Raw genomic sequence first — 18,879 nt, 5'->3', positions numbered from 1 at the left:
AGAACTTCTGAAAGATCAGACTCGGATCGCAGTAAATCCAAATCCAAACACAGAAGCAAGTCAAAAATTAGAACCTACTGGAACTATGGAAAGAAGGGGCATTTAAGGTTTGAGTATAGAGCACCAAAGAAGAAGAGCGAAGGAAAACAAGAATCTGTAAACGCCGTCAGAGAAGAGATTGTTGATGCTTTAATTTTGCGTGTAGATAGTCCGGTTGAGTTTTGGGTTCTAGACTCAGGTGCATCCTTTCACTCTACCTCGCATCGTGAAATCATGGAAAATTATGTTAGTGGTGATTTTAGAAAGGTTTATCTAGCTGATTATGAGCCTTTGAATATTGTGGGTAAATGTGATGATCGGATCAGACAATCTAATGGGGCTGTATGGAAGATTCAGAATGTGAGGCATGTTCCTGGCTTGAAGAGAAATTTGATCTCTATGGGACAACTTGATGACGATGGGCATGCAGTTAATTTTATAGGTGGCTTGTGGAAAATCACTAAGGGATCCTTGGTCGTGGCTCGTGGAAGCAAGACAGGTACTCTATACATGACAACAGACACCAAGAACGCCATTATTGTTGCTGATGCTGGCATAGATTCAAACTTGTGGCATTGTAGACTAGGTCATATGAGTGAGAAAAGGATGAAGGTACTTCTGTCGAAAGGAAAACTGTCAGTTATTAAATCAGTTGAAATTAGTTTGTGTGAGGATTATATCTTCGGGAAACAAAAGAGGGTCAGTTTTTCAAAGGTTGGTAGGACACCTAAGATAAAGAAATTAGAGTTGGTTCATACAAACGTGTGGGGGCCTTTTCCAGTTTCATCTCTTGGTGGCTCATTGTATTATGTTACATTTATCGATGATTCTACGAGAAAGGTATGGATTTATTTTTTGAAAAATAAATCTGAAGTATATGATACTTTCAAGAAGTGGAAGGCCATGGTGGAGAATGAGACAGGCTTGAAGGTGAAGTGTTTGAGGTCTGATAATGGTGGTGAGTATGAAGACAGAGGCTTCAAAGAGTTTTGTGCTATTAATGGGATCAGAATAGAGAAGACTGTTCCTAAAACCCCATAACAAAATGGGGTTGCAGAATGCTTAAAAAGAACCTTGAATGAGCGTGCTCTGAGTATGAGGATACATGATGGATTGCCTAAGATGTTTTGGGCTGATGCAATTAACACTATATCATACTTGATCAATCGAGGACCTTCTGTTCCTTTGGACGAAGGCTTACCAGAGGAGGCTTGGAGCAGTTTAGAGGTAAATCTTTCACATCTGAAAGTGTTTGGCTGTGTTTCATATGTACATATAAGTTCTGATGCTAGGAGCAAGCTTGATCCAAAGTAAAAAAAAAATGTACTTTTATTAGGTATGGTACTGATGAGTTTGGTTATTGGCAAAACCGAAAGATAATTAGAAGCAGAGATGTCGTGTTCAATGAGAAAGTAATGTATAAGGATATGTTAGCATTAGATTTTACTAATGCAGGTGTTCATGTTAAAAATGATGAGTTTGTTGAGTTGGAGAAAATCTCCGAGGAAGATGTGCAGAGTAGAGTTCAGAACAATCCAAAAAATATTATTCCACAGGTGGAACAAATCACACCTATTACTGCATTAAGACGATCCTCCAGAGTCTCCAAACCTACGCAGCGTTTCTCGCCTTCTTTACACTATTTGTTGTTGTCTGATGGTGGTGAACCAGAAGGTGTAGGAACCGCTGTTCTTGACAACTTTTACAAGATGCTATAGTGAATGTTGTTAAAAGTACATTTTACAACATCTAATTCCACATATTGTAAATATAATGTTGTAAATAGGCATTTTTCTTGTAGTGAAGCAGTGCAGGTTGGTGATTCAACTAAGTGGGAGTTAGCTATGCAGGATGAGATGGACTCACTCATGTCAAATCAGACATGGGAGATAACTGAACTATTAAAGGGCAAAAAGGCTTTACATAACAAGTGAGTTTACAGAATCACGGAAGAACATGATGGCAACAAGCGTTATAAAACTAGATTGGTTATGAAGGGATTTTAGCAAAAGCATGGTGTTGACTACACTGAGATTTTCTCCCCGGTTGTGAAGTTGACTACAATCAGATTGGTGCTTGGAATTGTGGTTGCAGAAAATTTGCATTTAGAGTAGTTAGATATGAAGACTGCCTTTCTCCATGGTGATTTGGAGGAAGATATCTATATGAGACAACCACAGGGATTCACAGTGCCAGAAAAACAAGGTTTGGTATGCAAGCTGAAAAAGAGTTTGTATGGTTTGAAGCAAGCTCCTAGACAGTGGTACAAGAAGTTTGATGGATTCATGTGCAGTAATGGTTTCACGAGATGCTATGTAGATCATTGTTATTATGTTAAGAGGTTTGGCAACAGCTACATTATCTTACTATTGTATGTTAATGATATGTTGGTTGCTGGGTCAAGTCTCGAAAAGATTAAAAATCTGAAGAAACAATTGTCTGTGCATTTTGCGATGAAAGATTTGGGTGAAGCAAAACAAATTCTTAGCATGAGAATTTGCAGACAGAGTGGCTGGTACTTTAAAGCTATCACAAACAGAGTATGTTAAAAAGGTTCTCAGCAGGTTCAACATGCAAGATGCAAAACCAGTGAGCACCCCATTAGCTAGTCATTTCAGACTAACTAAGGAACAGTCACCCAAGACAGAGGAATAACAAGCATACATGGAAAGAGTTCCATATGCCTCAGCTATTGGCAGTATAATGTATGCCATGGTTTGTACCAGACCGGACATAGCACATGCAGTAGGAGTTGTGAGTAGGTATATAAGTAATCCAGGTAAGCATCATTGGGAGGCTGTAAAATGGATCATTAGATACTGGAAGAGTACCACAGAAACATCATTACGTTTTACTGGGAAAGGAGTTGCATTGCATGGTTATATTGATTCAGACTTGGCTGGTGATATGGATAATAGGAAGAGTGCTACAGGGTATGTGTATACTTTAGGTGGTACATCAGTGAGTTGGGTTTCTCAGTTGTAGAAGATTGTGGTTCTATCAATCATAGAAGCTAAATATGTTGCAATTACAGAAGCTAGCAAGGAGATGATTTGGTTGCAGGGTTTTTTTGGAAGAATTGGGTAAGAAGCAAGAGAATAATATTTTGTACAGTAATAGTCAGAGTGCTATTCATCTTGCTAAAAATCCGGCGTTCCATTTCAGAATAAAGCATATACATTTGAGGTACCATTTCATACACTTTCACTTAGAAGATAAAGTTTTATCACTTGAGAAGATCCATGGGAGTAAAAATCCAGCAGATATGTTAACCAAGGCAGTGACAATTGAGAAACTGAAGCTTTGTTTAGCATCAGTTGGTGTTCAAGCTTGAGGACAAATGAGTGAGTTGCTATGGTGTTTTGTTATGTATGAAGGCGTGCGGGAGTTGACAGTTTGATGTTTATCAGTTTCTAAGTTGGAGATTGATGGGTAGTGTGGAGCTTGATAGATACTGTTCACCAAGGCCTAACTTATTTGGAAGGTATTTTGGTTATTTCCACGCTTGTTATGTTGCCCTAGTGCAAGTGTATTTATTCATACTGAACTCTCTGTATTTGTGGCTATTTGTTGATCATCATAGTGAAATCCCTGCAACCTTTGGACGTAGCCCTAAATTTTGGGTGAACCAAGTAAAATCTGTGTGTTCTTGTTGTGTATGTATTTGATATATGTCTTGAGTTTTCTGTTTGATTTCGCAACAATAATTACTCTTAAAAGATAGTGTATAGAAATATATTTTTGATAATTGTGAATAGTGCATGGGAGTGCATTTAAAGGACAATTTTATTATTACTATTATTTTAAGAAGATGTAAATGGATGGCGAGAGTATAAAAATAAAATATGAATGTCATTATTCTTTATTTATTAATAGAAAATAATGTCGATTAACAAAGTAAAGATCTATAAGAAGATAAGCCTAAAAGGGACATGAATGAATACAAGAAAATGTAAATATAGGGGCCTTTCTTTTAATTTCAAATGAGGCCCACAATATATAATGGAAAGAGAAATCATTCTCAAATGGGCCTTCTTCTTCTTCTTCTTTTTTTTTCTTTTTTTTTTTTTTAATTGGAAAAGATTGTTTTTTTTAAGTTTATGACAAACAAATAAAATTGGTTGCTGAACATGTGTTCAGTCAGGTGTTGACCCACTAGGGCCATCAAGTTTCTTTTCTGTTTTTGCATTTTAAAATTTTGTGCCAATATTAATAATTGAAACGTCCCTTAAAGTGTGGCTTTAGGGAGAGTTTATGACAACTCATAACATGGGTTGTTTAATACACGTTTTTACCCTTTCTTTTTTTTTTTTCAAAAAATAAATAATGATTTGAAATTCCAAAATCAGAATAACGAAGAAGAATTTATATGGGTGGAGTTTACGTTACCGACTATCGGACTTTCTAAGATAAGCATACATTTGAATTTGGGAAGGAAAAATTCAAACATAATCACATTTGTTTGGAAAGTTGAACACTCTACTAACTAGGTCACTGAGTAATGTTATGAAAAAATATGATTCACTTTGCAATATTCAATTATATGAGAAATTATTGTATGATTCCTGAATCATTGATTCTGGCCAAGTTCTAGTTCATTAACACAAAGCTGCATTTGCCTGTCTAACTAGTGATTGACATGACCATCTAAAAATTTATCACAACCTTAATAGTTGTACATGTAAAACTGTTTATACAAAGCATTGAAGTTTTACTCTTATGTTCCTAAAAGGTGAATGCATATTCATTTGATTGATGCAACCTTCCGATTCTTTCTTTCCTACCATAAAATATTGTTGTTGAGAAGATCATACCATCAAACATTTGTCTTGTACCATCAAATATAATCATGAGCCGACACTGATTCAGAAAAAGAAGAATATTACTGACATCCATTACATTAGGCCATCTGCACCAGCCCTCCGGATTTTGGCTCTCTAAAAATGTCACCTCAGCTTTTCCAAAAGCCACATCAGCAATTCTAAGAGCCACGTCAACAGTTTTCGCTCTCCAGAAACATGCACTCCATCAGGCTCTTCGAATTTTCGCTCTTCAAAAAAAAAAATAATAATAAATTAATATTAAATTTTTTTTTTTTTTTAAGCTTTTCCTAAATGGCTATATTTGCAACGGCTATATTTGCTCAACGGCAATATTTTTCAATCGAACAATATTTTTGTAAATTATTAAAAAAACTACAATTGATATTAGAACTTGAAATAGTACATTATCCATTATGGATTAAAAAAAAAAAAAAAAAAAGTAAAAATAACTTAAACAATACAATATCCTAAATTGGAATAAGAAAATAAATAGACCAAGGATTACAAAATCCTATGGGAACTTTGGGGCGAACCGTGAATTCAAAGATGCCAATATCTCATTTTGTCGTGCAATAATCCAAGCTTTCCCCGCTTCTGTTGGTGCTGAATTTGAATCTGTTAACATAAGCTCCTTCTCTTCAAGTCTCTGTTTCTCTTTAATCTCTAACTGCCTTGTCTTCTCTTTCTCCATTTTTCTTACCTCTCGTGCCACTTGGGCATCCTGCATTTTCTCCTGACGACTCTCAAAACGGGTGGTGATATTATTAAATTTCGAAACGAATGAAGTTTGCAATTCATTCGCTGAATTAATTTTTGCTCGACGCTGCTTCGCCGCTTTTCTTTCTACTGGTCTTTGTAGTTGATATTCTTCCACACCGGGTGAATCATTTTCCCCTATGTGTGGTGATTCTTCAGTTGAAGCTCCATCTGTCGTGGCTGCATGACTTGACGGAGTAGATGGTAATGACTGCCCAATAGACTCATTAATGTCAAAGTCAAATCCACTCCTCTTCTTCGGCTCTTTTTTCTTTTTTCCTTTTCCTACTTGTTCGGCACAATGTGAATTCCATTTATTTTTATGCTTCAAGATCTCCCAACAACTTTCTAACTTAAATTGACCACCCGTTTGGTTACGAAACAGGTCTTTAGCTGCTATCATCTACACGAAAAAAATAACAAAAAATTAAAAGCCGACTATTTAAAATATTTACGAGTTATATTTAAACAATAAATAACTCACCATATCATTACTGCTGAAGCCGCTGGGACAATTCATTTCTATGGTAGTCATGCAGCCGAAAAATTTGCTGATTTTTTGTTGGATCACCGACCAACGATTCATCAAAGCTATATCATTTCGCTCAGTTGGAGGAACACCAATATGTTGTATATATTGTTCCAGAATTCGCTCCCATAACTTCTTCTTACTTTGGTCTGCCCCCGTAATCGCATCAGAGGTAATGGACAACCACGCTCAACATAAAGCTTCATCTTCAGCCTTGATCCAATTATTAGGTCGGGTAGACGGTTGTTTTGACGGGGGTTTTGAGTTACTTGATTGTGGAACACTAGTACCACAATATTGATGAGAAGGTTGGGATGGTTGATAACAAGGTTGGGATGGTTGATGAGAAAGAAATTGAGAATCTTCTCCATGAAAATTGATATTCTCTTCGGGAAATGACAAAAACTCATCGTTTGATGGGTTGAATTGGGTGCTGTAATAATATGGATGTCGAGGATCCATGGAATCGAAATGACTTTGAAAATAATATCTAAGATTGAGAAAATAGAAGAATAAATAAGTTGAATGATAGATAATAGAGATGTGATGAGTGATGATAGGAGTTGGGGTATTTATAGAGATTTTAAAAATTTTAATTAAATTTTTTTTTTTGAATAAAGTTATAAAATTTGAATTTTTAAACTTTTTTTTAAAATTATAGCCGTTAAGGCACTGTTTGGTACTGTAGAAACAGTGCCTTAATGGCCAAATACACTATTTGGCCTACTCATTTAAAATTTAAAGCAAAAAAATTTAAAAAAAAACCAAATTTTAAGGGAAAAAAGGTAAAATTTGAATTTTGAACTTTTTTTTTAAATTATAGCTGTTAAGGCACTGTTTGGTACTGTAGAAATAGTGTCTTAATGGCCAAATACACTATTTGGCCTACAAATTTAAATTTTAAAGCAAATTTTTTTTTAAAAAAAAAACAAATTTGAAGGGGGGGGAAAAAAAAAAAAAGGTTTTTAAATATATTTTTGGCCCAGTTTTTTTTTTTTGAACAAACAATGCCTAAACAATATGTTTTTTATTTAATGAATTTAATTTTATTTTTTTCCCAAAAAAAAATAGCTCTAAATAACCTATTTTAAGGTTTTTTTTTTTTAAAAAATATCTTCCAAACAGTGCCTAACTGCCTTGCATTTGGACCAAAAAAGGCAGCCCAAACGGCGCCGTTTCAAACCAGAAAAAACAAAAAAAAAATTATCACGATCGCGGGCCGGCTCGCGGAATACCGCTAACATAATCTGGGCCCTACCATTTTCACGAGCCCGCTGGAGGAGAGAAAATTGGTTTGGCTCGCGGTACAGGCTACATCAACCAGCACAAGCAATCTGAATGCATGAAAACATCATTCTAGTACATTTGTAGCCACCATATATATATATATATATATAGTGTGTATATATATGTGTGTGTTCTTAATTGAGAATGATCTGCACATCAGATTCCTCGAGCCAGGAAAAATCTCTCATAAATCTTGTCCATTTGAAAAGAAATTAGTCTCTTGTACCATCATCAAATAGAGGACGCAATAGAATCATCAAATTTTTATTTTTATTGTTTATTTTTTTCATATTGGAGGTCTCACTTTACGGATGAGATTAATCTATATTGGGACACACACAATACTTTATAAATCTTGTGCATCAAGCAAGTCCAAACAACGTTATAATATTTACTCAATACATTTACATTCAAAATGCAACAGTGTGCAACAAATTACATCAGAGACTTGGTACACCTCGTGTATTATTATTATTAATTTTAACTTTTTTTTATAGACAAATTGACATCAGAGACTTGGTACACCTCATCTTCCTTCAGACATGGCTGGAGAGGAGACAATTGGTCACGCACACTTTCGAGTTTTATCTCTGACCCTCAATCTATCGACACATAGGTGAGGCCAACCTATTCCTTTTGTTTTATTTTCTAATTCTTTACTTGTTCTATATTGTTAATTAGCAATACCTGGATTGTATTTAATGTTAATTTAATTTATTTGCATATTGGCATTCTTTATAATTATGCATCAACTGTGCTTAGCATGCTATCTTTTTAAATCACTAGTTCATTGTAATTGATTTCTTCAGTGAACTTGTTTTGCAATATTTTCTAAATATAAAAAAAAAAAAATCATGTAATGGGTCATGAAATTTTATACATTATCCATATAATATCTAATTAAATAATACATCCCAAAAAACAATGATTCATAGTTAAGACCATTATTTGATGTCATAACTAAGGACAAAAAATGCAAAACTAATCCTACATTGTGAAACCACTTATGCAAATAAAGACTAGTTGTATCATATCAGCTTAAATTACAATTTATTATAGTAATTAAAGAGCATGATCGTATGATCAAGAAAAATATATATATTTACAAGATACATCCCGGTGCATTAATCATTGTATCTACAAAAGAAATACTGAGAAATTACACTGAAAAAAAAAAAAAAAACCCTAAAATATTAGCTTATTTCGCCATTGTTGGAGCTCATATTGGAGAGGCAGAGGTAAAGCCGAGTTTGTCAGCCAGCTTTGTTTGCATTAATGGTGAAAAGAGCTCTATCTAATGAATGAATTGCACGTCGTGAACTAACGGGTTCTCTGCTCTACGAGGAGGGGAACCATAGTAACACGATGGTGATCAATGGCCTGCATTAAGCATTCACACTACTAAATATCCATGAAATCATTTCTAGTCATGGCTTATATTCACCTCAGAGAGGGTTTTAAACAAAGATATCCTTTCATTATTTCTTTAATGATGATGTGCAGTGGGCATCATCTCATTGAGTTCTTGATGGTGAAATGGGGTTTGAAGTAGGGCCGCAACTCGGGCGGTTGAACTTAAACTTGAAACCTTAAGCATAAATCTCAAGCACATTAGTAACTTAACTACTACACTTTAGTGATTTAAGTATATTTATAAGTATATATAATATTTTCGGACTCGAGTTGGGCTTTGGGCTTCATCTATATCAATCCAAACCCAACCCGATTTGAATTCGAGTTCAAAATATATTGCCCAGGCCCAAACCGAAATTAGAAAAACATTGCCCACGCCAGTGTTGCAGCTCTAGTTTGAAGTGCGTGAAGCTTGTAGATGGTTTCTCGTTCTTGCCATCCTGCAAGGCATCCGGGTTAAGCGGCAATATTCAACTAGCAGAGATCGTAACAGTTTGACGTAACGGATGCCATAAGTTAGTAGTGAAGTAGGTGATTGTTGATCCGCTCATTCCAGTTTTCCTATCGCATTATAACAAAGACAGCATTCTATAGCCAGGTGACTAATTAGTTCAATTCATGTTGTGTCACAGTTATTGGATTGCTGTAGCTCAACTTTTTAAAGACTTGATAATAGGAACCATTTTTCAAAGCCAATGTCTGCGACCGAAGATTGAGAATTTGAGATCCTGTAACTTGTGTGACTGGATTTTCTTATATTTGATTCGAAGACGTACAAAATTATTTGTATATATATATATATATTTTCTTTTCTTTTACAAGAGTTGCGTTTCAACTGTTGCGACCGGCTTTGAGCTTGGCCTTCAAGAATTTCACAGCTTGGCTTTCAAGAATTTTGTGAATGAGATATGATAATAATATACATTTGAGATATTGTATAGAGAAAACTTACATACTGTTGTGATACTATTATGAACCATTTTGTGCTTTTGTTAAAGCGCAGCAAATGAAATGGAAAAACTCATGAAGAGCAAGAGTTTATCAGTAAATTGTTTATAATTTTGTAGTGGATATTCGACCTTGTGAATATGCACACCTAAAAAAAAAAAAATGAAAGCTCTGTTTGTTTAGATGTAAAATATTTTTTTATTTTCTGATATTTAATTGTCGTATTGTCATAAACGGAAGAAAATATTTTACTCAAAAAAAACAAACAGAGCAGTAGAAGATAAAAAGTGGGGACAAAAAAATGTCACTAATTCATAAATTGCTAACCGATCCCTTCCATTAACAATCAACACTAGTCAACAAAGATATTTTCGCACGGTAAAAATGAGATTTCCAAAATACCAAATTTACCCTCGATCTTCTCATTAAAAGTTGACTTGTCAAGCAAAACAATCTATTTAATGTCAAGGGCATGATAGTAAAAAGTCATATTCCACTATAGCCCATCGAATAGAACTTGTGACGAGCATCATTTTTAGAGGGAAAAATAGTATAACCACGATAAATCTGATGAGCAAAATGACCAATAATCCAATATGCACTGGTGAGGTTCGATCTCGAGATCTTTGACTCTAATATCATGTTAATTACCATCTATTCTTAAATCTTTCGCAGTTAGAGAGAGTGTAACTTCAATACTTAAATCCATAAAAAAAAAAATTGGTATATAAATGATCCGTCTATTGTTATACAAATATATGTTGATGATCAAAACCATATATACAACCCAAGGTTTGTGTTAATACCGAAAAAAGGGAAGCCAAACAAATGCCTCCAATCTGTTGTGTATTACATCTCAAACAAATGACAATAAAATACAATACTATGCCTGGAAAAACTCAGGAGAAAAGAATGATGAAACAATGGATAAAGAGAGAAAAAGAGACCATCAAGACTGTGTAAGTGAAGGAACTCAAGCGGGGTGAATAACTGGATGTAGGTGGCACAGTTGAAGGACTGGAATTTGGGGAACCATTACCAGGATTCGATGTCTTTTCTGGTACAACAGTAGCACCGGGAGCAGTACTAGGAGGAACTGCAGTGGAGCTTCGTGGGTCGATTGGTAGAGTGCTGGAGTTTTTAGAATCATAACCTGAGACAACACTTCTTGTTAACACAAAAGCTTCACACACACACACACACACACACACACACACACACACAGTCTAATCAATAACAATATAATGTACTCACAGTCAGATTCCTTCCAGCCCAAGACCATCTTCTCACGATCAAAAACAATACGGTAGCCTGTCATGAAGTTTTCTGGATACAAAACAAGAAGTTAATATTACTGTACTAGGAACTATTTCTCAATGGAAATGTGAATGCAATCACACAACACATACATTTATCACGCTCGCTTATATATAAAGCAAAGTAAATCCAACAAATGGACGTAGGATTAACATTAATATAAGAAGTAAATTCCTTGAAATAAGCAATGTGAAACATATACTCACGTCCAATGATATTTATATCCCCACTCTGGAGAAGGCCCAAACAATATAAATATGGTCCACTCTGGAAATAGTAAAAAACACTTTAGTACATCCAGAGGCACGAGTAGGATTTAAAACACACAAAATGAGACTTTACCTGAGAAATTGAAACTATAACTATTGGATCAGAAACATAAAATTGATTTCCCCCTTTCATCGTTAAATTCAAATTGGGAATTTCAATGGTGGTTTGATTTTCACTGTATGTAGAGAAAGAGACGATTAATGAGGATTCAATAAGAAAAAGTATTAAAGTTCCAGGAAGCCCTAGCTAGTAACAACTCTTGTTAGTCATGAAAGAGATACTGTATAGGATCCCTACTTTCGTCGGGATTGTGTTTGGTTGGAGGGTGGGGAAGTAGTGCTTGGCTATCGATTTAGCCCATAGCCTCTGCACACCCCCCTCCCAAAAAAATAGAAATAAAAAATAAAACGAAGGGACAAAATCAATTTGATGAAGCAAATATCCAAAGAAAATCGACCTTAATTCGTAACAATATTCAAAAGGAAGACTGGAATTAGATGTGTCCCGTTTGTCTCGGATATAGGAATTGAACTGCAAAGTAACAAAAGTTAATTATAATTATGAAGTCAACAATTAATATCTGGTTGATATAGAAAGTTCATTATATGAACCACTTACACTCTCAGAAATCTCTGCATAAGCTGGGTTGTTTAAGTATGTGAATGAGGTACCAGAATCAAATATTGCATCGAAACTAAGATTAGTGGTTTTATTCTCCATAATTATTTGTGTCACGCTGATATTGTAAGTTGGACTGGTGAATCATTCCAAAGAAAATAAAATCAGAACAATTGGCATGTCAAAGAAAGATAGTCAAGATGCTAAACAGACGCATTGTGCAAATAAAAGAGTCTACTCACTGTAATTCATCAAGATTGAATGGTGTTTCTGCTTGGTTTGAGCTACCTTTATCTCCAAAACTGATTCTACCAATTCCATCTTGTCCAAAACACATGGAAAAGGAATTCGCAACAAGCCCATCACTTGCTAAAGTGCTAGGAACAGATATATTTTCCATACCAAGCCCAAACAGACCATTGGGAGCCGCACCATCCAAGAATGAACCAGTTTGAATCATACCGCAGCTGCCATCAATGTCGCACAGCAAGATCATAAATGATTGTGGGCAGAAAAATTTACTAGATGAACATCAGTATACTGAGGTAAGGACAAGAAACACTAAAAATTAGTAGATGAAAGCAGTACAAATTTGAAGGTTCTAGTAAAGATGAAGAAGAATCAATTTTAAGCAAGGTTGTCAGGATCGGGATTCTATGTAGGATCGTTGGGGGCTCCGTAGAATTGGATCGAGAATCATAAGATTCTACCAAATATACCAAGAATAAGCCCTGAACACAAAAATGTATAAAAGTATCATTTCCAAGTATAGCTACATACATCTCGGGATAAATTCATACATATATATCAAAGAGAATGTAGTTCAAAAGGTAGATCTCGCATGACAACTGTGCACCATCAATTCAATTTGAATCGTGAGAGACAATACTAACTTGCAATAGATGCTAGGTAGTAGGTACAAGAGGAATCGACCAAGGTTTGTTAAAAAGTAAATCCAAAATAATAATAAACAAGTAACTAACATTATTTATATAAAAATTGGGTGATAGACACCCCTGTTTTTGTCTATAAAAAAATACCTGAGGAATGAACGAACAAATTTTTATTATATGAACATTAAACATGAACTACTAGTAAATAGTCTACTACCAAGTAACAATTTATTAGGTCAAAAGTAAAGAAAATTAAAACCAAGAAGTCAAGAACCAAAAGTTAAAAACAGAACAATCCCATAAAACTCATCCCCTATATTCACTGAAAAATCACAATCGACCATGAAACAAAAAAAAAAAAAAAAACCTTAATCTACGATTCTACCACAAATACGATTTATGTGCGATTTAAATCGATTTGGGGTGCTAGGATTGTAAAAAATGAGCGTTTACTCACCCTATCGTAACTTGTGGCTCAACAGCTTTTAGTTGACTATCATCTGTAGTTAAGTGCAACACATCCTCTACCAATAGACCAGTAGAGGAAGTACCATTAGAAAGATACACAACTTGATAGGGACAAGTGTTGGGTGACGCAGAGCATTGACTTTGTTGACTAGCACACAATGTACTGTTGCAGGAAACCCTCGTGCTTGTCGATGAGGTATTAGGGCTGTAAATACTAAGGTGTACCTGTTTTACAAAGATGTTAAGTAATTGTCAAGAGAATAATATCAAATAACACATATCATTAATAAAACAGTAGGATTCAAACTTTTAACACAAAGAATGAAATATTATAGTTTCTTAGCATAAAAAAGGATACGAAAATGTAGTCATGTCAAAAGAAAAATCATTCTCGTGAAGCATACAAAATATCTGTATATAAAGCAATTTTGACAAGTGACGCATTTATTATCATGTGAAAACGGGCCAATGACTTAACAGTATCAGTTTCTTACTTTTCAAAGGAAGGTCAGAGGTTCAAGTTGTAGAAGAGACATGTGTGTGAATACCAACTAGGAAAAAAAGAAAAGAGGACATGCATTATGCAACAGAGGTAGCAATACTAAAATTCAAAATAATTCAACCATACATCTCCGGCCGATGTCCTTAAGCCACGCACACAACTGGTGCAATCGCATGGTAACCAAAACAGGTCGCTGCCAGTGTCAAGCGCCACAAGGAAAGATAAAGCTGGCGTCCCCACAGAAACATTGGCATAGTGCAAACTGCAAATTACAATAAAGATAGCCATTACTGAGAATCATAAAATTTATTATTGCTTCACAAAATCTCCAAATATCTAATTATTCTGATGGATAAATTCCTTTTGGCACTACTTCTCTTCTTCATTTTAAACCAAACTGATATTTAAATACTCTCACATAATAAGAGTCAGCTCTTTACCAACCATATGATTGAGACAGGTGTAATAACATACCTTTCAAAGTTTTCTTTTTGTATTCTCAAATTTATTGGACAATAAGGAGAGTCCATGTGTCTTTAAAGAGGTCACAATAGCAGTACTCTAATCAAAATAGCTCTAGAAGGAGAATCTTCTAAAAAGTAACATCGTTATCCTTTCAATTTTCTCTCCAGTCAAACAGGGACTAATCCAAGATCCATTAGAATTGTGCAACAAATCACTGCTATCTACTCAAATTCCAACCTATATATATATATATATATATAATTAAACTATAGCTAAAAAGGTAAATATCATTATCCTATCAATTTTCTCTCCAATCAAACAGTGTCTAAATACAAGATGGGACAAGAGTAGAAAACACTCTAAAGTATATTTGGCGTAGCAGTTTTACCCCCTATTTGAAAAAGAGTTATAATAACTATTTTACCCTTTTACTTTTTCAAAAATGCCCAAAAGAGTTATATATGCAACTAATCTTGTAGAATAGGAGTGTTATATGCGCATTGCCTTATATATATATATATATATATATTTTTTTTTTTTTTTGAAACTTTTTTCTCTTTATATATTTCTAAACATTTTTTTTTTTTAAAAACTTTGAGAATTTGTAAAACAAGGATTTGAATTTTTTGAGATTTCAGTTTACTCTTTTTTACTAAAATTATTTTATTTTATTTTCATATCAACATTGTTAAAAAAAAAAAATTCCCAATATCTGTGTGCATGATTTTCGTAGTTTTGAGCAGATTTATTTTCTTTAGTTTGCACTTTATTTTCTATTTTTATTTTTAGTTTTATTTTATACTTTTATTTTTATTTTTACTTGTCCATTGCCGGCGTCCTCCAATAGTGCCATTTTTTGTCATTTTATAAAATTATTTATTTTGATATATTTGTTAGAGGGACCTATTTACATCAGATTGAAACTTTAGAGGGGAATCCCTCGGTCATTTTACAAAATTATTTATTTTTATATATTTTATAAGAGTAATGATACTTGCACCGATTTGTTGCACTGAATGTTTCTGATTGATTATTTATGCATAGTACATGTAAATGAAAGGCCCCATTTCTTTATTTATGCATAAATAGATCGATTAAAAGAAATAAGCCTGACAATTCATTACAACAAATCGCATAAATAAAGAAGTGGGACCCTCCACTTACATGTATTATGCATAAATAATTAATCAGAAACATTCGGTGCAACAAATCATTACTCATTTTATAAAATGGTTAAGTAAGGGTAATTTAGTTAACTTTGAGTTTAAATTTGTTAGAGGGATCTATTTGAACCAAATTAAAATTTTAAGAGTATTTTTTTGTACGTAAGGGATATAATATGCACTGTAAGCATACTTGAAAGTGTTTTCTACCCTTGACCCATTACAAAGATCCATTAGAATTCTACAACAAATCAAAATTACCTACTTAAATATTCCATATCAAAAAAAAAATTATAGCTAAAAACACATTAATATAAAAAAAACATTAATATTAAGTAAAGGACAAAGAAGTCATACAATCCCAGCGAACTGAACCGGTAAGTCTCGTTGCCGTCCATGAAAGTGAGATGGGTGGAATCGACGGCGTCGGCGAGGCCACGTCCCCGGATGAAGCGATCACGGTGGGCCATAGCAGCATAGTACTGGCGACTACCCATCTCCGGCAAGCCATCGAGGTCCAGAATCCCCTTAACCGGGTCGGAGTACCTGTGGTGGATAGTGAAGTCGAACGTACCAAACCCATCACAGCTCTGCGAACCCCAAATCAATATCAGAAAAACCAAGTACCCAGAAATCAAAACATAATTAGAAGAAGAACCCATTTGAACTGGGTATAAGTTTCACGAGAATCAGGCTGAATTGAAACCAGATTGCTCTGAAACTGTTTGTGGAAATGAATGGGCAGAGAAGATATATATGTATATTCAAAGAAGAGGTGAATAGAGAGAGAGAAAGAATAAAAAATGACTAGAGAGAGATTTATTTAAATTCTTTGACGCGTTCGCACCTGGAGGTCGGTTGTGTAGAGCCCCGGCCACTATCGATTGAGACTCTGAGAGGGAGAAAACACACACAAAAGTCATAAGCTGTGTGAAGACGGAACCGTAGTTGAGTGGGGCACACTTTATTATCATTATTATTATTAATTTTTTTTGGGCATATAGTCAACTAAAAATGTTGGGTTTTATTCAGGGGCAGTGAGGTAACAATGGAAGTTTGGTGAAAATGTGGGCTGAACGTGGACTAAGTAGTTGGGTTTCATATTGTGGTTGTATAATGGCTACATAGATTAATTTAATTTTTATTTATTTATAGTTTTTTTAATATTAATAAAATTGTAAGAACTTTTCAAAATTTAAAGATGTTATTTCCATGGAAAAGGTGGAACAATTACCTGCCTGTCTTTGATTTGACTCTTGTTTTCACTCTTTAGAAAAACCATTTTGAATTTTTTTTAACTCTCGTGTTTGATTTGTTCTCTTTGATGTCATAATCTTAGATTTATTAGCTAGTTATTAAATTTGATTAGTCCTCAAGTAGTAGTATTAAGTATTAATTTTAAATTCCAAACTTCATTGACATAAGAAAGCACCATTGAGTTTATACTATTTTTTTTAATTTTATTATTATATTTTTTTCACCTAGATTTTATACTATTTGAACTTATCACTTTTCAAGTTCGATTCATTTAATAAACAAGAGCTCGTATTTGATGCTTTAGATACATAAATTCATTCACATTATGTCTCTTATTTAGAATCCTACCCTTTCTTGCACATTTGAGGAAATTATGAATTTCGAATTCAATAACATATGAATAGATGGACTTGATGGTTAGTGTATTCTAATATAAATAGTTGAGTGAGAAGACAATAATTTTAAGGTCGTATTAAAGTGGAACTCATATGATACCACTTTGATACATTCAATAATTTAGAATTTTTTCAATTTCCGTGTTCAACTATTATTTTTGGTGATTTATTAGCTACTTATCAAATTTGAATAGTCCTCAAGTACTCTATTCCCCCCCCCCCCCTCCCCAATATTTTTTATTTTATTTTTTGTCTTTTTGAAAATCTAATTTTGTAAGAGAATGATTTTAATTTTTTTTTTTATTGTATTAATAGTAAATGAATTAACAAAAAAATTTCATAATAGGTCTATAAGGATGTAATGGTTTACTTTTTATACTTTTAATGAAAGAAGGTTAAATTGGTAATGTTATATATATATATATATATATATATATATATATAAACTTTTTCATTGAAACATTTATTTTAGAATAATAAAAATAAAAAGCTAAACATTTTTTTTTATTTTAGATGGAGGGAGTATTAAGTATTGATTTCAAATTCCAAACTTCATTAACAAACTTGTGAATGAGTTTCAAATTTGATCAAAATCAAGGAACTATCAGAACTACCAAGTCAGGTCAAGTTTTAGTTTAGAGGGTTTATTAATTATTAATCAGTGTTTATTTATTTTTTAAATGCCAATTACTATTTCTTTTATAAGTTGGGGGTGGTGGTTGGTAAAAACCGTTGACATTCGCGCTTTTTTATTGGTTGCGTTTGCTTGACCTGGCACGAACACCTGGCACACTTTTGTTGTGCGTGTGTGTGTTTTTTTTAAAGTCCAAGACAACCTAATAACACCGCAAGAGTCATACATTTGATTTTCTAAACATCCTCTTGTTTAATTTGTTAAGTTTGGTGGGCCCACTAAATGCAACGTTTTAGTTGGCGGGTAGTAGAATGCAACAGAAGAAGACGAGGAAGCTTCTCGGGTCATTGGCTGTGTGTCAAGTCAACTACCGATCAATCCGCCTAGAAAAGGGACACGTACCTAGTTGAATTCTTTATGTGATATATATATATTAATTTGTATATATAGGCACATATCTCTTTCGAGATTTGAACTTTTAACATTTTTTTGTGAAGAGCAAGTCTGGTACTCCGAGGCTATTGGCCTGTTGATTTTTCCGTGATATTTGTGATGCACAAGATGAAAAATTGTATTTGTTGGGACGGTGTGACACTCATAACCCATAGTGGGTATGGTCGCGAGTATTTCAATATTGTAACGTATATCAATGTTTCTACAAATTGTACAATGTATAACGATTAAATTCAGATTGTTTGCATCTGGGAGTAACTTGGAACATTTGACTATTTGAGTTTAGTCTTTTAGATATTTAATTTAGGGATGCGATGTTTATGCTTGTATTTCATTTGATTTTTTAAATTTGATATACACCATCATTATTCTTAAAAGTTATAGAAATATATTTTATGATAATTGTGAATAGTGAGAGTTTTTTAAGAACAATTTACTCAAGTAAGGTGTATTTTACGTTGTGCGTGTTATTCATTTATTATTTATTATAATAGAATTCTTTCGATGTTCTTTCATATAAATCATGGGTTAAGTTTGGATTGTTTGCACTTGAGAAACTAACCAAACATTCGAGTTTAGTCTTTTGAATATGTAAGAGATATGATGTTGTACTTATATTTCATTTGATTTTTTTAATTAGATGAATACC

At 33.8% G+C, this 18,879-nt stretch overlaps 1 protein-coding gene across 1 annotated transcript; it reads right to left on the bottom strand.

The window, feature by feature from the left end:
- Positions 1-10,494: 10,494 nt before the first annotated feature.
- On the bottom strand, positions 10,495-16,288 carry LOC132266546 (aspartyl protease family protein 1-like). The gene is made up of 10 exons (XM_059767446.1): positions 15,849-16,288; positions 13,990-14,125; positions 13,351-13,586; positions 12,243-12,467; positions 12,001-12,136; positions 11,840-11,913; positions 11,455-11,557; positions 11,319-11,379; positions 11,050-11,121; positions 10,495-10,948 (listed from the first exon to the last, which is right to left on the bottom strand). Exons 1-10 carry the CDS (start codon positions 16,151-16,153, stop codon positions 10,695-10,697), a joined length of 1,602 nt encoding a protein of 533 aa, XP_059623429.1. The 5' UTR covers positions 16,154-16,288; the 3' UTR covers positions 10,495-10,694.
- Between the last annotated feature and the right edge of the window lie 2,591 nt (positions 16,289-18,879).

Source organism: Cornus florida, unplaced genomic scaffold (genome assembly GCF_030987335.1).
Source record: "Cornus florida cultivar Cherokee Brave unplaced genomic scaffold, ASM3098733v1 CherokeeBrave_3.0.0_Hap2_Chr07, whole genome shotgun sequence".
In the NCBI taxonomy this organism is placed as follows: domain Eukaryota; kingdom Viridiplantae; phylum Streptophyta; class Magnoliopsida; order Cornales; family Cornaceae; genus Cornus; species Cornus florida.
Note: the sequence above shows the minus strand (reverse complement) of the source record. Positions and strands in the feature narration are given on the sequence as shown.

Coding starts and splice junctions, on each gene's coding strand:
- LOC132266546 (XM_059767446.1), bottom strand. CDS start 16,153: ATGGGTTCTTCTTCTAATTATGTTTTGATTTCTGGGTACTTGGTTTTT. Junction 11,914..12,000: donor ATGCAGAGATTTCTGAGAGT/GTAAGTGGTTCA, acceptor GTTACTTTGCAG/TTCAATTCCTATATCCGAGA. Junction 10,949..11,049: donor GGGCTGGAAGGAATCTGACT/GTGAGTACATTA, acceptor GTGTTGTCTCAG/GTTATGATTCTAAAAACTCC.